At 54.2% G+C, this 17406-nt stretch overlaps 1 protein-coding gene across 10 annotated transcripts in view; it reads left to right on the top strand.

Moving 5' to 3' along the window:
• Positions 1-17147, top strand: part of EFR3B (EFR3 homolog B) — a 172133-nt gene extending 154986 nt beyond the window's left edge. For 9 of the 10 annotated variants that reach the window (XM_039529185.1, XM_039529182.1, XM_039529183.1 and 6 more), the window contains 12 exons: positions 2150-2201; positions 2731-2903; positions 3744-3819; positions 5276-5437; positions 7001-7132; positions 8308-8375; positions 9025-9152; positions 9640-9731; positions 12520-12568; positions 13386-13492; positions 14464-14513; positions 15126-17146. In XM_039529185.1, coding sequence (XP_039385119.1) covers positions 2150-2201; positions 2731-2903; positions 3744-3819; positions 5276-5437; positions 7001-7132; positions 8308-8375; positions 9025-9152; positions 9640-9731; positions 12520-12568; positions 13386-13492; positions 14464-14513; positions 15126-15231 — 1195 coding nt within the window. In that variant the 3' untranslated portion in view covers positions 15232-17146. Of the gene's footprint in view, positions 1-2149; positions 2202-2730; positions 2904-3743; positions 3820-5275; positions 5438-7000; positions 7133-8307; positions 8376-9024; positions 9153-9639; positions 9732-12519; positions 12569-13385; positions 13493-14463; positions 14514-15125 lie in introns of all 10 variants that reach the window. The other variant, XM_039529179.1, reaches the window with a different exon arrangement.
• The last annotated feature ends 259 nt before the right edge of the window (positions 17148-17406 follow it).

Consider the following 17406-nt stretch of genomic DNA (forward strand, 5'->3'; position numbering starts at 1 on the left):
CCTGGGGAAGTAAAGGGGCTGAATTTGGCCCTCAGAACCTAGTGCTAGAAGTCTGTCCTGCCCAGGAGGAAATGTCTGTGCTGGGGCGGGGTGGCGTTATAGCTGCAGACCACAACAGCTGGAGATAAGACGACGTCCCCGTAAGTCAGGTCACAAGTTCAGCCTTGGCCAGTGACTAGAGCCGGGTACAAGTACATTTGGGAAAGGGACTGAAAACCAGGGATGCCACCTAAATCCAGAGATCAGGCAAGAGCAGCCTCCACTCGCTGCGGAGCACAAATGCGGCTCCCCGAAGGGCTGTCAGAGCTAGATGTCAGTCAGGCTGGACAGTGCAGGAGCTGCCTGTTCTCCTTTCAGTGACGAACGCCCTGCTGCTTCTAACTTGTCTGTTGGCTTAATTAGAAGAGCTTAAGGGCGCTAGAAGGACAAAGCCATGCAAGCAGGTCATAGATCTCTCTGTAGCTTTCCAGAGAGGTGGGCCAAGCCGTTGTGGTTCTCGTTGTAGAAAGGGGCATGTCGGATCTTAAGGCACCACCGATAACTGTGGTATTTAATGAAGCGCCAGCCCATCTGTGTTAACACAACAGCCCAGAGAGCAGCATTCAAGCTCGTGGCTAGTTTGTGTGAAAAGCTTTGACCCCCAGCGAGTAGAATAATGCTATTTAGTTCTTTGCTATGGAAAAAAAATAGGAGACTAAGGGAGATGAGGAACAAAATAGAAGAAACTGCTCTTTGGAGCCAGGATAATGGCAGCAGCGATGATACCAGGCAAAGAGGCTTGGAGCGTGGTACTAGATTCATACCACGACTAGACTGTTAGCACTTGGTGTGTAACCGGATTCGTATGGACAGCCTCGTTTACACTGGTGTAACTCCCTTGACTTCAGCGGAGATGCTCCTGATTTGCACCAGTGCAAGATCAGAATCAGGCCCGCTAACTTCAGGGCTGCCCCTGCTGTGAGGTCAGAATCAGGCCGGCGGCCCCTTGCGGGTGAAAGCCAGGCATTGCCACACAGCGACTGTGACGGCAGACTGGAGTCACAGCAGCCATTTAGCGCAGCTCTGCTATCAGCTGATCGGCTTCATCCCCACGAGGTTTCAAATCTTACTAGACGCTGCAGGAAAGATGAAGCTGACTCCGTGCGTGGGTGTGAACTGGCCCTTTACCCCGGGGGTTGCTCTCGCTCCTACGGAAGTCACAGCTCACAACTGATCCTTGTGGGATGCGGCTTCCTGCCATGTGATTTAGCCTCAGAGGTAGAGGGCGCGGAGAGAAGTGTTGTAAATGGCTGAAGGATGATCACGTTTTCCTCCAAACTCCCCGTGATGTTAATTAACCCAGTGAGCACGGACGGAGTTAAAACTCCAGCTGTGTCTACACTTAAAATGCTCCAGTGGTACCTGCAGCGGCGCTGCTGTAGTACATCCGTGTAGCCACTCGCTGCTGTTAATCCACCTCCCCGAGAGGCAGTAGCTAGGTGGACAGAAGACCTGGCGCTGTGTACAGGGTGGTTAGGCTGGCTTAACTGCATCCAGGTATGTGGATTTTTCACATCCCTGAGAGACTTCGCTATGCCGATGTCCATTCCCAGTGGAGACCAGCGCCCCCCATAGGGACCTCAGGATTTGTCTTATTTACCTCGAAAAATGAAATGATGAAAACCTGGGTTGGTGCCTCGTTACAGAGCAGAGGCCAATGAATGTGTTACGCCCAAGTGACTGGTGAAAAGCCGGCGTGTCTCCACTGCACTCAGTCGTGTTGCACTGGTACAAGACTGAAGTGATGTTGGAATGAAGCCCACAATCTGGAGAGCTTGATTGTGCAGTGACCGGGGGTGATTGCGGGATCACTGTCTGCAAATAGAAGGGTGTGACTACTAAGGAGGGAGAGGAATGACATCTGGTGGCCTGCAGGGGTCTGACTAGGAGCCAAGGGCAATGACATCTGTTGAGCAGCGAGTGCCCCAGTGTTAAGGTTCGTGCTGTGGCCACCGTTGCTTGCGCTGTTAACTCGCCTGGCCGAGACACTAGGAAATATCCCCTAGGGAACACTCCTGCCCTGGCCCTGGCGCGGAGAATAGACTGATTGCTTTGGGTTTCTGTAAGTCTTTTCCATGCAGACTTCACCGTTGGTTTTTGTCCCCCGCAGGGAGAATCGGAATCGGCTGACTCAGATAATGCTGCTGAAATCCCTCCTGCAGGTACGAACGGGGCCCCTTAGCAGGTGTGGCCCATGCAGTCTCAGCACAGGCCTTGCCCTGGGACAGCCGGTGGCTGGCGGGCAGGCGGCAAGGTTTGACTGCTCACTCTCTTGCAAAGAACAGGATCCATGTTCAAACCCAGTGTACCAAAGCAAGACTGGCTGGGTGGCTCTGTGGCTAGTACTCTGCTGTGCCACATGGGTTTGAGTTCCAGTCCCTCTTTCTGGCTTTTCGAAGCTAGGGTCGCTGTGTGGGTTGCAGGTGCAGCCCCGGCTTGCGGGCAGGACTAGTGGTCGCTGCCCGTACTGACTCCCCGTGCAGCCTGTCTCTGCGCCAGCCCAGGGGCTGCCTGGAAGCGCCCATGCCAAGCTGCTCCCTGTGCCACAAGGGGTTAAAGTGGAGCTCGGGCAGGTCCTCTGCAGGCCAGCGACTCTCTTCCGCCCATCCCCCAGCTTTTCTATCCATGGGACGTTTCTCCCACTGGCTAATATCCCCCTTCTGCTCTCCCTCCACCTTGTGCAACTTGCAGGTCTCCATGGGCTTCCAGTGCAGTAACATGCTCACGGCCCTGCCCAGCTCTTTCCTGGACAGGTTGCTCTCGGCTGCGTTGATGGAAGACGCCGACCTGCGTCTCTTTGTCCTCGAGATACTGATCAGCTTCATTGACCGCCACGGAAACAGGCCCAAGTTTTCAACTATCAGGTGCGTTGGCGTGCTCCACGTGGAAGGGTTGTGGCTGGGATCAGACTCTGGTTTTACGTCAGGCACCTACGGGTGGTGGTAGCACCGACACACGTTACGACAGGCATATACGCACCCGTTAACGCACGTTTCCTGAAATTAGTACAGTCCTTTTTCAAAAAGTTAAGTTTTAATGTTCGTAAAGAAATGTCAAGAGGCATAATCTGGGGGTGTAATCCCAGGACTGGGAACCAGCAGCTACTGAGCCTGCTGCTGATTTGCCTCTGGGATGCTGAGCATTAATTGCCTTGTGCCTCAGTTTCCCTTTCTGTAAAATGGGGATTGATACTTTCTGTCCTCACAAGGGCTGTTGTGAGGATTATTTATTAATGCCTCTGAAACCTATCTAGTACTTCTCCTACTGCCTGTGTTCATGTCACAGAGCCGAGATGCCCAGTATAATACCGCATTGATTAGGAGCCTCACACAACACAGAGACCGGACACTCGGTTGGGGAGTTTACAGTTGAGATGATGCTGTTACATACAAGTGAAGTAACTGCAAACAGAAGCGCAGGGGTGGGAATAGGACAGGGCTACTGCAGATGACTATGGACAGGCCATAGCTTAGTTTTTTACGTCCCTTAATAGCTCAGTTTTCTTTAAAAATATGCCACAGGCCTCCAGCATCGGTTCTTGCCAGACTAGTTTACTCCCTGTAGGTGGCGCTGTAGCTGGGCAAGTGGAGGAGGGGATTTGTATTCTACCAAGAAGGCTAAGGGAAGGGCAGTTCTCTTTCTCCTACAATATTTTGCTGCATCTGGGTCCTAGATTTCCCTCCCCCTTGTCTCTTTAACTGCAGCACCATCAATGACATCTCTGTCCTGAAGCTGAAAGTGGACAAATGTTCCCGCCAAGATACCGTCTTCATGAAGAAGGTAGGAGCTGGGGCTTGTTCGATGGTGGCAGCTGGCTGGCTCTTGTGCCAGCTCGCTCTCCCGCAAAATGCGTGTGACACGGATAAGGGATGTAGCCTGGTTCCCTGTGTCATGGAGCAGCGTGGCTGAGAAGAGAGGAAAGATCTCAGTCCACCCGTGCCTGGGAGCACCCAGTGATTGTGTGAGATACGCTGACTGGATTCTAACAGCTGATCTCCGCTCACTGCCCCACAAATGTTCTTTTGCATCCCCAGACCATCCATTGTTTTCTGTTATGAGTTGATCCCCCCCAGAATCCTTTGTGCTGTTTCACAAAATGCTGTAGTACCTGACAATGTGCGCAGTATTGAGCAGTAGATTGTCAGAGGCAGCATTTACCTTAGATAATTTCACAGCTACAAATAATCTTACAAAGATCATTGACACAATGTCCTGCCCTGAATATTCCCCATTGTTATAGAGTAAATGAACCTACTTCTTCCCGCCCATTCAATCATTGCAACTACCACAGAATCCCAAGGATCTGAAAACTCTATCTAGTAAGCTCCACATGTGCCTTCTGTTCATCGATGCTCTGGTCGCCTCATTTGTATAACAGGGATTCTACCCTGTTTATACGCACAAGGTTTCCTCTGCAACTAGAAAAGCGAGCTCAAGTTGACAGTGAAATCTTAGGACTGGAGAAGCTCTCTGGATTCCTCAGACATGATGCTGAGGTTGAGATCCTGAGGTTGAAACCCATGGTTTCTGGCAGTAGGAGAATAAGCTTCCAAATCCCTGCTGATCTGCCCTGGGGGTGGGGGAATAGGCAGAAAGGACTCACCGCAGTTTTATAGCATCCGTCTCTCAACGTAAATCTGCACAGGCAGCTGCCTGGTGGAGCCAGGATTTGGTGGCGAGGTTTTGTACGGACCGTTGGGGAAATCCTTGGGTTGTAGACCCAGTGTGACGAGGGGCCCTCAGGGAACACAACCAATAAGCAACCTAGTTTGAAACATTGGCTAGGAAGTGGAGGAAAGCCGGACGGCAAAGGGCCTTGCATATGGGAGTGCTTGCATCCCTTCTGTGGGCCTTGTGTGCTTTCCGGACTGGGGATGTATTTTGGAATCAGGAGCCGGGCTCTGAGATGTGCTGAGTTGAGGGGTCTCAGCTCCTTACAGAAGGTGCTCGGCCTCTCGCAGTATCAGTGGCAGAACTGCTCCCCCTTGAAGGTCAGTGGGGCAGGTTCTGCCCGTGGGAGCTGTAGGTGCAACCGAAGGCAGAACGCAGCCAGGCAGGGGCTCCCCAAGAGCAGAGTTGCCATGGGGCTAACGTCTCTAGTACCTAGCGAAGGCTGGCTAGAAGCACCTGCCGCTGTGACTGGTGCTGTGCTTGGCTGGCTCCTGTTACGACTCTCCTGCATCCAGCTTCCCCTGGGCTCCGTTTACGCGGTGCCGCGCTCTCTTCTCCCCGGCAGCATTCCCAGCAGCTCTACCGACACATCTACCTGACGAGCAAAGAGGAGAGCAACGTGCAGCCGCACTACGAGGCGCTGTACAGCATGCTGGCACTCATTAGCATCGAGCTGGCCAACGAAGAGGTGGTGGTGGACCTGATCCGCCTGGTGCTGGCAGTGCAGGTAGGATCGTGTGACTAGTGCAGGGGCCTGGGGGCAGGGCCCACAGTGTAGCGGGCTCCTCTCCCCTCGGTGCAAAGATGGGATTGATGCAGGGACCTCAGCTAGGCATGGAGCAGGCAGACCAAACTGGGGTAAATTCCACATTGGCTAGTGGGTGAAAAGAAATGTACCAGGGCTGGATTCTGGGCTCTCTTATGTTGCGTGACTTGATGGAGTTTTACATGGGCCCAGTGGAGATCAGGATGCGGCCCCATGTCTGTCATGCTTACCTTCCCCAGATGGATGCTGTGATATTGAGTTAGGGAAGGCCCCCGGGGTCACTCCAGATTTTTATCCATGCAAATGAGATCCAGATTTGGCTCAGTGTGGCGAGGTTGGTACAATGCACATTCTGAGGGGTGCAGGAGAGAAGTGTGACGTGGGACTCCTGGGGGAATTCTGCGCCACTGTGCGTGCACAGAAATATCCCCCTCTGCAGATTCTCTTTGCTTCCCCACAGAAAAATGTTTTTTTTGTGTGGAAAGAAAGAGAAGCTGCACCAGTGCGCACTCACCCTCCCCGGCAGCGTGGGCGCGTCTGTTCAGGCAGCCGGGAGAGAGATAAGTCAATGCGAGGGGAAGTGTGGGGATCTGGGGATGTCGCGGCTGCCCACGGACATTAGTCCTGGCTGGGCGGGGGAAGAGAGGGGGAGGAGGGACATCTGGCTTCTGAGCCTAAATCAATGTGGCACGCAGACCTCTCGGCATTTGCCCACATGGGGCTAGCACTGAGGTGGAGAAGCAGCTATATGGGCTCTCCCCTCCCCACTCAATTCACATGGTTTAGGACCGCCCACTAGGATGTTCATATCCCATCCATGCTGTAGGCTGTTGGCCTGGCTGCCCAGGAAGGAACCAGTGTCACACCGGAGTCTATTTCAGGCCCTGAGCTTTAGTTCTTCCATGTAAATTCAGCACGTCAGTCATATCTTCCCGGCTAACCAGGGGTCTTCTGTAGGGGCCTCTCTGTTGCCTTCAGCTTTCCACCATCCGACTTTCCTGCCACAGAAACCAATCTTGCGCCAGTACCTCTCCATCCCAACTGAGCCACTGGTGGCTTGTAGGCTCACCTGGTGGCTGGCTGGGAGGCAGCTGATCCGTCACAGGCATAGGCACCGACTCCGTGGGTGCTCTGGGGCTGGAGCACCCATGGGGAAAAAAACAGTGGGTGCTCAGCACCCACCAGACACAACTGATCCGTGGGGCTGCGGATCAGCAGTTTGGCAGTTGGGGGAGGGCGCGGTGCGGGGGCAGGAAGAGGTGGAGCGAGGGTGAGGCCTTGGGGGGGTGGGGGCAGGGCCTCGGGGTGGAGCATCCTTGGGGAAAAATAACGATCAGTCATAGGCGAGACTGGGCCGAACTCCCCTTAAAGTGCCAGCCATCCTGTGACTCCTTTTTTTGGTCCCAACCCCTGCCCGTTAGTTTGCTGTCTCCCCATCTGCCTGTCATTGCTTGGCTAACAAACTAACCCGCTCCCCGGTCCGGGCCATGCTGACGGGTCTCTCCCTGTCCGGGGGCTTTGCAGGAGATCGCCCAGATCAACGAGGATAACCTGCCTGCGTACAACCGCTGCGCCCTGTATGCCCTCGGCGCCGCCTACTTGAATCTGATCAGCCAGCTCACCACGGTGCCCGCCTTCTGCCAGCACATCCACGAGGTCAGTGCGGCTTGGACCCCCCCGCCGCTCTTAGCTGTACGCTGTGCGGGGCGCAGGGGACCCGGCTCTCAGGGGGAGACATGTGCTTCCGGTGGCACAGTTACCTAGCCAAATCCATGGCTGGTGGAACTCCCGCAAGGTCTGCAGTGTTACACCAGGGCCTGGCCTGGCCCTAGGTCACCAGGTCAAATCCAGCCCAGGTTGGAAGCCACTGAAAATCGTGCCTGTTGGCTGGGTTGTGTGCAGTGAGTTTGGAGGGTCTCGGTCAACTGTGACCAGAGAGAATGTGAGAACGGCCATACCGGGTCAGACCAAGGGTCCATCCAGCCCAGTATCCTGTCTGCCGACAGTGGCCAATGCCAGGTGCCCCAGGGGGAGTGAACCTAACAGGCAATGATCAAGTGATCTCTCTCCTGCCATCCATCTCCACCCTCTGACAAACAGAGGCTAGGGACACCATTCCTTACCCATCCTGGCTAATAGCCATTAATGGACTTAACCCCCATGAATTTATCCAGTTCTCTTTTAAACACTGTTATAGTCCTAGCCTTCACAACCTCCTCAGGCAAGGAGTTCCACAGGTTGACTGTGCGCTGCGTGAAAAACTTCCTTTTATTTGTTTTAAACCTGCTGCCCATTAATTTCATTTGGTGGCACCTAGTTCTTATGGGAACAAATAAATAACTTTTCCTTATTCGCTTTCTCCGCATCACTCATGATTTTATAGACCTCTATCCTATCCCCCCTTAGTCTCCTCTTTTCCAAGCTGAAAAGTCCTCCATCAGGAAATCCACCCCCGCAGGTAGCACTTACTGGCCCCCTCACTGATTGTCTCAGCGGGGAAGCCGAAGACTGAATTCCCCTCCCACTCCAAGAGGGGGTCACTCCAGGGCAGGGTGGAGGCAGGCCCGGTGGTGAGGTAGGGTGTGTGTGTGTGTGTGTGTGTGGAGGGGGTGGTGGGGGCTTGTACTGCCTCTGCCCACACAGCGCCTGTTCTGGAGGCAGCTAGAGGATTGTTGCCTCCAGGGCTGTCCATCAGGCCCCTGTCCCCAGTACTAAACCAGCCTCAACGAAGAAGTGTGAACGTTTGGTTCCCAAGGATGTTTGCTAAGTTGGTTAACTTGCCGCGCGGAGGACAAGCCACTGACAGGTTCTCTTCCTCCCCTCCCTGCTAGGTCCTCGAGGCGAGGCAGAAGGAGGCGCCGTACCTACTCCCAGAAGACGTGTTTGTGGAGACACCCCGGTAAGCGCCCCTGCTCTAAAAGGCACTTGTCACCCTTGGTTTGAGCTCAGAGCGGTGGCAGAAATGCTGCTGCACCTGTCAGAACCGTCGCCTGCAGTTGTGCGCTGACCAGCTGTGGCCCTTTATAATTCTCCATTAGCAGCCTTCGTGTGGGTTCAAATTGCCAGATGAGTTAAAGGAGGAATCCTGGAGAAGCAGCTGCCAGGGAAACCTCCCAGCAGAGTCATTTCCTTTCCCTTGGGTCCTTCACTGAGTCAAGAGAAGGTGCATCAGCTCTCTGCCCGGGTGGTGGCATCTCCTCCTCCAGGCAGAAATGCCGAGGGGCCTGGTTCTGATCTTGCTCAGAGCAGTGTCACACCGCTTTTGCTGGTGTGAATCAGAGGAGGATCATGGTCAGAGTCTTCTGTGCCCACCTGAACTGATCTGGCTGTCTTGGAGGGAGGTAGAGCAGTCCCAGCCATAGAATCATAGGAGATTAGGGTTGGAAGAGACCTCAGGGGGTATCTAGTCCAACCCCCTGCTCAAAGCAGGACCAACACCAACTGTTCACCTGGAAACCCTACAGGCCTCTGAAAAGCAGGGGCCCAGGTAACCCAAACTGCAACGTGCCAGTGTCGTCACCTGTTTTCCTCCCTGTTCAATCACGCAGGCTGACGAAGAGCCTGGATCACTTAGTGCCCGAGGTCTTCTTCCGGCAGAGCAAGATCAGTGAGGTGCTGGGAGGCAGCGGTTATAATTCAGACCGTCTCAGCACCCCCTACATCCCCCAGCTGACAGGTATGGTACAGAGCATCCCTGCGCGCTGCGGCCTTTTCCATTGCAGTGCCCTGCCATGCAAGCGGCATGGCTTAGTTGCAAGCTTCCGGGATTCGAGTCCCTGCTTTGCCGTAGACTCCCTGCGTGATCTTGGTCAAGTCACTTAGTCTCTGTACCATGGGGATAACTGCACTGGCCTGCCTCACAGGGGATGTGAGCAGCTCTGATACTACGGCAGCAGGGGCCCAATAACTACAGGAGAGAGAGAAGTAGAACCGTAGGGTCACAAGGGACCCCAAGGGTCACCTAGTCTACTCCCTGCTGGGACACAGGATTTGTTGGGTCTAAACCATGCCGGTCAGATGGCTCCAGCCTCCTTCTGAAAACCTCCAGCAAAGGAGCTTCCACAACCTCTGCATCCTTCCCTCTTCTGACCCAGACAGCCCCCCTCCCAAACGGTGTCTCCCCTCTCTGCCTTCCTGACGGGTTGGCTCCCCCTGTTTTCCAGACGAAGATCGGTTGTCCAAGAGGAAGAGCATCGGCGAGACCATTTCTCTTCAGGTCGAAGTGGAATCGAGGAACAGTCCCGAGAAAGAGGAGGTACCGTGGGCTGCCCGTTGGCCACCTGCTGAGGCCAGCCGGAGAACTGGCCTTGTCATTACACCATGTCACCAGCAGGAGGGGTGGTTTTTGTGGCTTGCCTAGACAGCTCCTCTGCTGGTGCCCAGTGTCCTGAGCCAGCTGAATCGGCAGGGGGCCCTTGCTTGGGACAGCCATTTTCCTATCAAATCTAGCGATGGCAGAGCCCTATTAGAACATGCAGGGTGAACGCAGCGGGAGACAGTTTCCTGCCTGGGAAGCTTTTCCTGCAGACATTTCCCTGAGCCCATTACTTCTAGCGCCATCCAGAACATTCTCCCTCCCCCCGCCATGCTTACAGAGTGTTCCCATCTCCCCCAGCGCGGGTGCTGTGCAGACTGCCTGTGTGTGGGTAGCTCTTTCATCTCCCCTCATCGTTCACGTCCACTGTCCCTCAGATCGTTTTCCCCCTTCTTTCCACCGGGTTGAGATCTTGGCGAAGACCCGCTCCCGTACGCCCCTCCCTACTCGCCTGGCATCTCAGATTCGCTCTTCACCAGCCGTGGACTTGACTCCATGTTGCACTTGTGGTTAGAGAGACACTCAGGGCTTGGCTACACTTGCAAGTTAGAGCATTAAAGCAGCCCCGGGCACCCTAACCCACGACCCGTCCACGCTGGCAAGGCATGTAGAGCGCTCTGACTCCACGGCTAGAGCGGCTCCTGGTACTCCACCTCAGCGAGAAACATAACGCTTGGTGCGCCTCCGCTGAAATGCCCGGGGTGTCGGTGTGAATGAGGTGTTGCATTACTGCGCTCTGATCGGCCTCCAGAAACGTCCCATAATCCCCTGAAGTCAAGTGGCCACTCTTCTCACTGTTTTGGAATCGCTGCAGGAATGCGGCTATCCCCTTTCAAGCTCTGTTTCTGACAGCCGGCTGCTTATCTGCTCCGGGACAAAGCATCCATTAGTGTGGAATGCTGTGTGTGTGTGTGAGAGAGAGAGAGAGAGGTGGGGGGGGTCTGCTGCTGTCTGAACTTACCAGACAGCATGCTGACATGCTCTCAGACCCCCAAAACCCACTCTCTCTCCCCCCACATCCACACAACACACACCCTGTCACACTCCACCCCCTCCCATTTGAAAAGCACATTGCAGCCACTTGCATGCTGGGATAGCTACCACAATGCACTGCTCTCTGTGGCCATTTCAAGAGCTGCTAATGTGGCCACGCCAGTGCGCTTGAATCTGACAATGTGGACACACTGCAGCGCTTTCCCTACTGTGCTCTCCGAGGGCTGGTTTAACTCACACAGCTCTACAGCTGCAAGTGTAGCCATGCCCAAAGACTAAAACCTCCCTGGAGCCCCAGGATCTTCAGATAATTTGGTCATAATACAGATCCTCGCTGTGGTTCCAGCTACATTGAATGCACAGGATCTGTGGGAGTGAAATACCTATAAAAGACAAGCCCGAGCCTTCCCCCGGTGCTAAACATTCCCATCTCCTGACCTGCCTTCTCTCCCCATAAGCTCCTGTTTTAACAGGATAATGTGACATACTTAAGCACCGTATAATTTTTCATTAGTATGCCCGGCCAAGCACTCCGTGTCTGCATCTGGGCGTTGCAGGCCATGAGCGATGGGGTAATAATTCACTCCTCATGTGTTCAGCAGGGCGAGGTGAACAGGCCTTGTGCCCACCAGCGTCCCACGCACGAATTATTACAGCCTGACGCCCCTGCTGGCGGCCAGGGCTGGGTAACCACGGCTGGTGTCCCATCCTCGGGGGGGGGGGGAAGAGCTCCCACGTGGCGGTTCTCTCCAGCATTTATCTTCCAGGAGCGTGTTTGATTGATTGCTTCGCTCTCTGAAAGCCACTGCTTGGGCAGCCGCTTCGTGTTTATCCTTTTCCATAGACTCTGGCCTTCCTACCAGTCGGTGCTAGGGTGACCACCCGTCCCGAAATGGGCAGGACAGCCCCGAAATGTACATTTCATGTCCCGGTCCCGGATTCCCTGTGGTGCCCCGGCGCCTGCCCAAGGCTCAGGGGTGGTGCCAGCCTCTTCCCGTGTTGGGGGGCTGAGGTGGGCCTTAGCCCCCCCTTGCCACAGGGCCCTGCCCCTCCTTTCTCACCACCTCCCCGAGGTCCCACCCCTGGCCAGGCTATAAGCTGGAGTTCAGCCATGGTAAGAGCCGCCTGGGGAGTCCTGCACCCATCACCTGCCCTAGGCAATGCACCCGAGGGGGTGGGGATATGGGCATGGGGCTGCTCTCAGGCACTCGAGCCCCCTGACCAGGGCAGGTGGAGGGTGTGGGGCTCCTCACTGTGGCCCGGGCTCCCTGGGCAGCAGCTCTCACCATGGCCTGACTCTGGCTTGTGGCCTGGCTAGTGGGCGGGGCCTTGGGGGGAAGAGGAGGAGCAGGGGGTGGGGCCTCTGGGGGAGAGGAGGAGCAGGGGGTGGAGCCACAGAAGGGGCGGGGCTCCTGCATGTGTCCCGCTTCTGCCTTTTGAGAAGGTGGTCGCAGTAGTCGGCACCTTCATAGATTTTAAGGCCAGAAGGAACCATTGGCCCATGTAGTCTGACCCCCTGTACAGCGCAGGCCATTCAGTTTCACCCAGGTACCCCTGTCTGGAGCCCCGAAAGGTATCGCCTCCTAGTGGTAAGCTACGCTACTGGAGGAATCAAGACCCTAGAACCACATGGTCTGTTACTGAAATGAAATCGCCCTGTCCCCTTTTCTTTCTTCTGCTCTCAAAGACAAGCTGCCCTGGAGGTATAATCTTTGTTTTCTCGCCCTACCCCTAGAGAGCCCCCGCTGAAGAGATCACGTACGAAACCCTGAAGAAAGCAATTGGTAAGTAACTGAGCGATCTTTTCAGAGTGCTACAGAGTTTAAGGCGAGACCGGGACCATTAGATCATCTTGTCTGTCCCTCTGCGTGCCACAGGCTGTACGTTATCACCCAGATGCTGCTATGTTAAGCCTAAGTTAGTCTGCGCACAGAGGAAAGATCGAGCTGTGTTGGTCACATTGTGTGTGTGTCCAGGGGGCGTAAAACGTCCCCTCTTTCTGCTGTGATGCTCCATGAACGTGACTGGAAGTGTCAGGGCGCAAGTTCTGCCCCAGGCCCACCGCACTGCCTGGCCAGCGAGTCTCACACAGTGAGACCCCCTTTAGGGCTGGAGAGATGGCCAGCTAGTGGTCTGAGCACAGGACTGGGAGCCAGGAACTGCTGCCACTGACTCTCTTTCTGACCTTGGGCATGTTGCTTAGGCCAACGTTTTCAAATGTGTCCTTTGATTTTTGGGGTGCGTCGGTGTCTGGGTGCCCAGATTTTGGGATGTGTCGGTGCCCAGAATGAGACACCTGAGGCCTGATTTTCCAAGAGTGCTGAGCCCCCACAAATTCAAATACAGTAGCTGTGCAGTGTGGCGCTCAGCCTGCTCTCACTTCGTGGCATGCAGGGGAGACGAGGGGTGCGGGAAGGCACTGCTCTCCGGGTATTCTCTGCACACCAGGGCTCATAGCAGAGCATGCGTTCCCCTGGGGGCTGGGCAGGATCTGTGCATGGCCCCAGAACCCATGAACAGAATGACCGAGACTCTGGGTCTGTGTGCCTGGCGCTGCGCAGAGCGTTTTCACCATTGCTTTGTCCCCCCCGGGTGCTTTAGTAGACAGCGTCGCCGTGGAGGAGCAGGAGCGGGAGAGGAGGCGGCTGGTGGTGGAGAAGTTCCAGAAAGCTCCTTTTGAAGAGATTGCGGCTCACTGCGGTGCCCGGGTGAGTCTCTGCTTTTGGCATCTCACCCACCGGCTCTGCAGTGCCGTGGAGATAACGTAGGCTGGGAGGACGTGCTGGGCCCATCCCAATGGGTCATAAAACCAAAGCGTAGCACACCACAAAGTGTGGCTCCTACCCCGGCTAATGGCTGATTGGCTAGGAGATAACACCCTACTACTGCTACCCGCCAGCTAAGCTATTCCTTTAGCTCACGTGGTGGAGACCTATTCTGTAGTATGTTCCGAGTTCAAACCCTGTTGGTGACGCATGGGAGAGGTTGTTGTGAAAGCACAGGAAGCCCTGAAACTGTGAGACCTCCGGAATTAGGTGGTCTTCATGAGTGACTGATATTTAGACCTTTCTGCTGTAAATACCCCCAAGTCCCTTATGCATCAGAGATAAGGATCTCACCTGCCACAATTGAAATGCAGCCAGCTCGGAGGTGGAGCGGAGCAGCTCTCAAGCAGCATGCAGCACCATTGCACTGCCCTTTGGGACAGGAAGTGGAGAATCCCATATCCAATTAAAACCACAGCAGGGAATTATCCAAGTCTAAATTTGGCCAGGGCACCCTGCTCCTGTGAAACATGTCAGGGAAACATTAACGGCCCCAATTAGTCTGGACTCCAGATCCCAATCTCCTATGAAAGCTGGGATCTCAAAGCACCACTTCGCACCATGCTGCGGTGTTGGTCAGTACAGACACAGGAGGGAAGCCTGGTACCTGCGTCACCAGCACAACTTCTGGCTTTCTGTAGATGTCCTGTGGAGGTGCACTGAGGACTCTGGGTGAAGGAGTGTGTCCCACAGTCACCTGCTCTGGCGCGCTGCAGCACTATGCACCCTGCTGTGCCCCGCACAAGGAGTTGCAGAACGCAGACCCGAAGCGATGTGTCCGGGCTCTGCAGTTGTAACAAGCTCTGCCGGGGCGCGAAGCCTCCGATTAATGGAATTGTTGTTGTTTCTTGCAGGCCTCGCTGCTGCAGAGCAAGCTGAACCAGATCTTTGAGATCACTATCCGGTGAGCGTCAGACTCTTTGGGGAGAGGACAGTCAGGGAGAGGACTGTCAGCAGTTTGCAAGGGGGGGAGAGGCTTGTGCCCCCTGGGGCACAAGCCCGGGGATGGGTTGAGACATGCATGAGGCAGCCGCAATCTTACAACTGGAAACGTGCTTGGCTCTATCAGAACGTGGGAGGAAACAGGCCCCCTGCCCACAAAGAGCTTCAGGCAAGGGGAGTACGCAGGACAGCAGCTGCAGTGGGGGAAGGTGCAGAGATACCACCAGCCTCTCCATCTGCTTCGTATGGTTCTCTCCCATGTTCCCAACTCCCCAGAGCTGTCAGTGTCTCCGCTGGGCTTTAGACCCCGGCACGCCCCCTTGTCCTCTCCAGTTTGGCCCTAATGTGGAGTCACTAGGTTGGATTTGTGCCTTTGCATCAGCTGAGTGGTGATCAGTCTTCACCTTTGGGTAACACGGCGACAGGCTCCTGAGCTGGGAAGGGGAAAGCTTTTGCAATCTTCACAGCGAGCCAGAGTTGGGCAGAACCACTGGCCGGGCTGGGTCCTGTTTTTCTGGTTTGATGAAATGTGCGAGTCCACCTGTAACTCTCCTCTCTGTCTCTGACATTCCAGACCACCCCCGAGCCCGTCCGGTACCATCACGGCAGCTTATGGCCAGCCCCAGAACCACTCCATCCCGGTGTACGAGATGAAGTTCCCAGATCTCTGCGTGTACTGAGTCGAAGCGCATGCTGAGGGAAGGCCAAGCCCTGATGCAACTGGAGCCAAGGGGGAAATGCGCCTTCTGCATGAATGAAAACGAGTCTCTTGAACTCAATAACCCTAAAGGAAAACCCTTCTTGGTGGACTCTTCGGCAGTCTTCCCTCTTCCAGAGCTACGTGGCCCGAGACCACCCTACAGTCCTTCAGCCATTTACACAAATCGAATGTACTTTTCTTTGCCACCCTCCTTCTTCTCAGCTAGTTTCACCTCCTGGGTTTGACAATGCATGAAGCTCAAGAACTTTCAGGAAACAGTTTCAGAGCCGTGACTCCAGCAGCAAGAAGTCGGGGAGGGCACAGGGGTAGCTGGGTTTTGCTTTAGCTTCCCTTTTTAGAAGCGGGTTAGACTTTTGTGGAGGGGGTTAGGTCTTACCCCGGAGAGAGTGTGTTTGGCGTGTTGATGTCCCACTACATAAAGCGGAGCTATGCCAGTGACAGGTGTCACTCACGTTTATCTGCCTTTGGTCAGTTTAAGGGAGTTCTTTCTTAGCAAGGAGCTGCTGTCCAAGCATGAGGTCTTCTGTATTTTAAAGCCAGACTAAGTGTACTTGAACGTAGGACCCGAACTTGTTGTGAAAGGTGAATCCTAGTTGCCTTAAGACGGGTCAACCTGCCTCTTTGGCTGCTTTGCACTAAGATGTAAAATTAGTCATCACAGTTGGATGCATATTTAAAAAAAAAAAATATTTTTGTGCTGCCGGGTCCTATACATCAGATGCGTATTTGCCTTTCCAGTAATGCTGATTTAAGAAGACAAAGGGGCTGATTGACAGACAGGTACAATCAAGGCAAACACCCTTCACTTTTCCTGCACGTTCTCAACTGAAAGGGAAATGGTCTCTGTCATGAACCAGCTTGTGTGTGTGTCTCCCACTCCATGGAGTGGGAGCCTAGAATCCAAATGACTCAGTCCTATACTGCTAACAGCTAAAGGAGATTCTCTGTTAGAGCCAAGTGGCAGGGGGTCGTGGGCTTCTGGAGGAGAAGGACCTGCTCTGTGAGCCAATCTAAGTTGCCAGTAGTGCGCAGCCAATGGGGAGACCCTTTAAGTCCTAGGCGGTTACAGATTCGTTGCATACCTGATTTTTAAAATCCATGTTTCAGTGGGGATTGTCCTGTGGAAGACCCGGGCCCCGATCCTACAGGCCGTGGGTGAGGGCTGTACTGACGTGCAGGCAGGACTAAGGGTGGGGCAGCCTTGGGGAACCCAGAAAGAAGCAGCAGCAGGAGTGAAATGGGAATGGAGGGGAAGGCGCATTAACCCTTTGAACTCTGGTATTTCCACTGTGCCTGCTGCATACAGGCAGTTCAGGGAGTGCATGGAGGCACCTACTCTAGTTAAGATGATGATTACCCCCCATTTTCACATGAGCCCAGTGCTCCTTGGGGGCTGAAATGTCCCACAGTTGGGCTCTGTCTCACGCTTCATCTTTCAGCAAAATCCCTCTGGCAAAGGGACCTAAAATAAAATGAAAAAATTCTGTGTTTTGAACAATTCCAACAACACTAGGCGACAGCAAAAACAGCCGGTGTGTGAAAGTGGTGACTTTGTGCAGGCAGAGGAGGGTCTGTCATCTGCCAGCTTCAAAACAGGAGTTCAAAGGAGTTTCCCATCCTACACCTGCCCCTGGATTCTCCCTCCAAGTGTGGCTTTATAATCACATTTTCTTGTTTCCCAAAATGTTTTCCTTTCCCCTCAAAACGTACTCGTGATTTGCCATCTGAATTTGTCTAGCTTCAGCTGTCAGCCTTTGGACCGTGCTAGACTGAAGAGCCCGTTTGTAAATATTTGCTCCTCGTGTAGGTACTGATAGATTGTGATCAAGTCACGCCTTAATCTTCTCACTGTTAAACTAAATAGATTGAGCTCCCTGCACCTATCAGGTTTTCCAACCCTTTAATCATTCTCACGGCTCTTCTCTGACCCCTCTCCAATTCATCAACATCCTTCTTGAATTGTGGGCACCAGCGCTGGACACAGGATCCCAGCAGCGGTCGCACTAGTGCCAAATACAGCAGTAAAATAACCTCTCTGCTCCCACTCAAGATTCCCTTGTTTATGCATCCAAGGATTGCATTCATCCTTCTGGCCACAGCGTCACACTGGAAGCCAACTAGCCATGACCCCAGA

This window comes from Mauremys reevesii, linkage group 3, assembly GCF_016161935.1.
Source record: "Mauremys reevesii isolate NIE-2019 linkage group 3, ASM1616193v1, whole genome shotgun sequence".
NCBI classification, from domain to species: domain Eukaryota; kingdom Metazoa; phylum Chordata; order Testudines; family Geoemydidae; genus Mauremys; species Mauremys reevesii.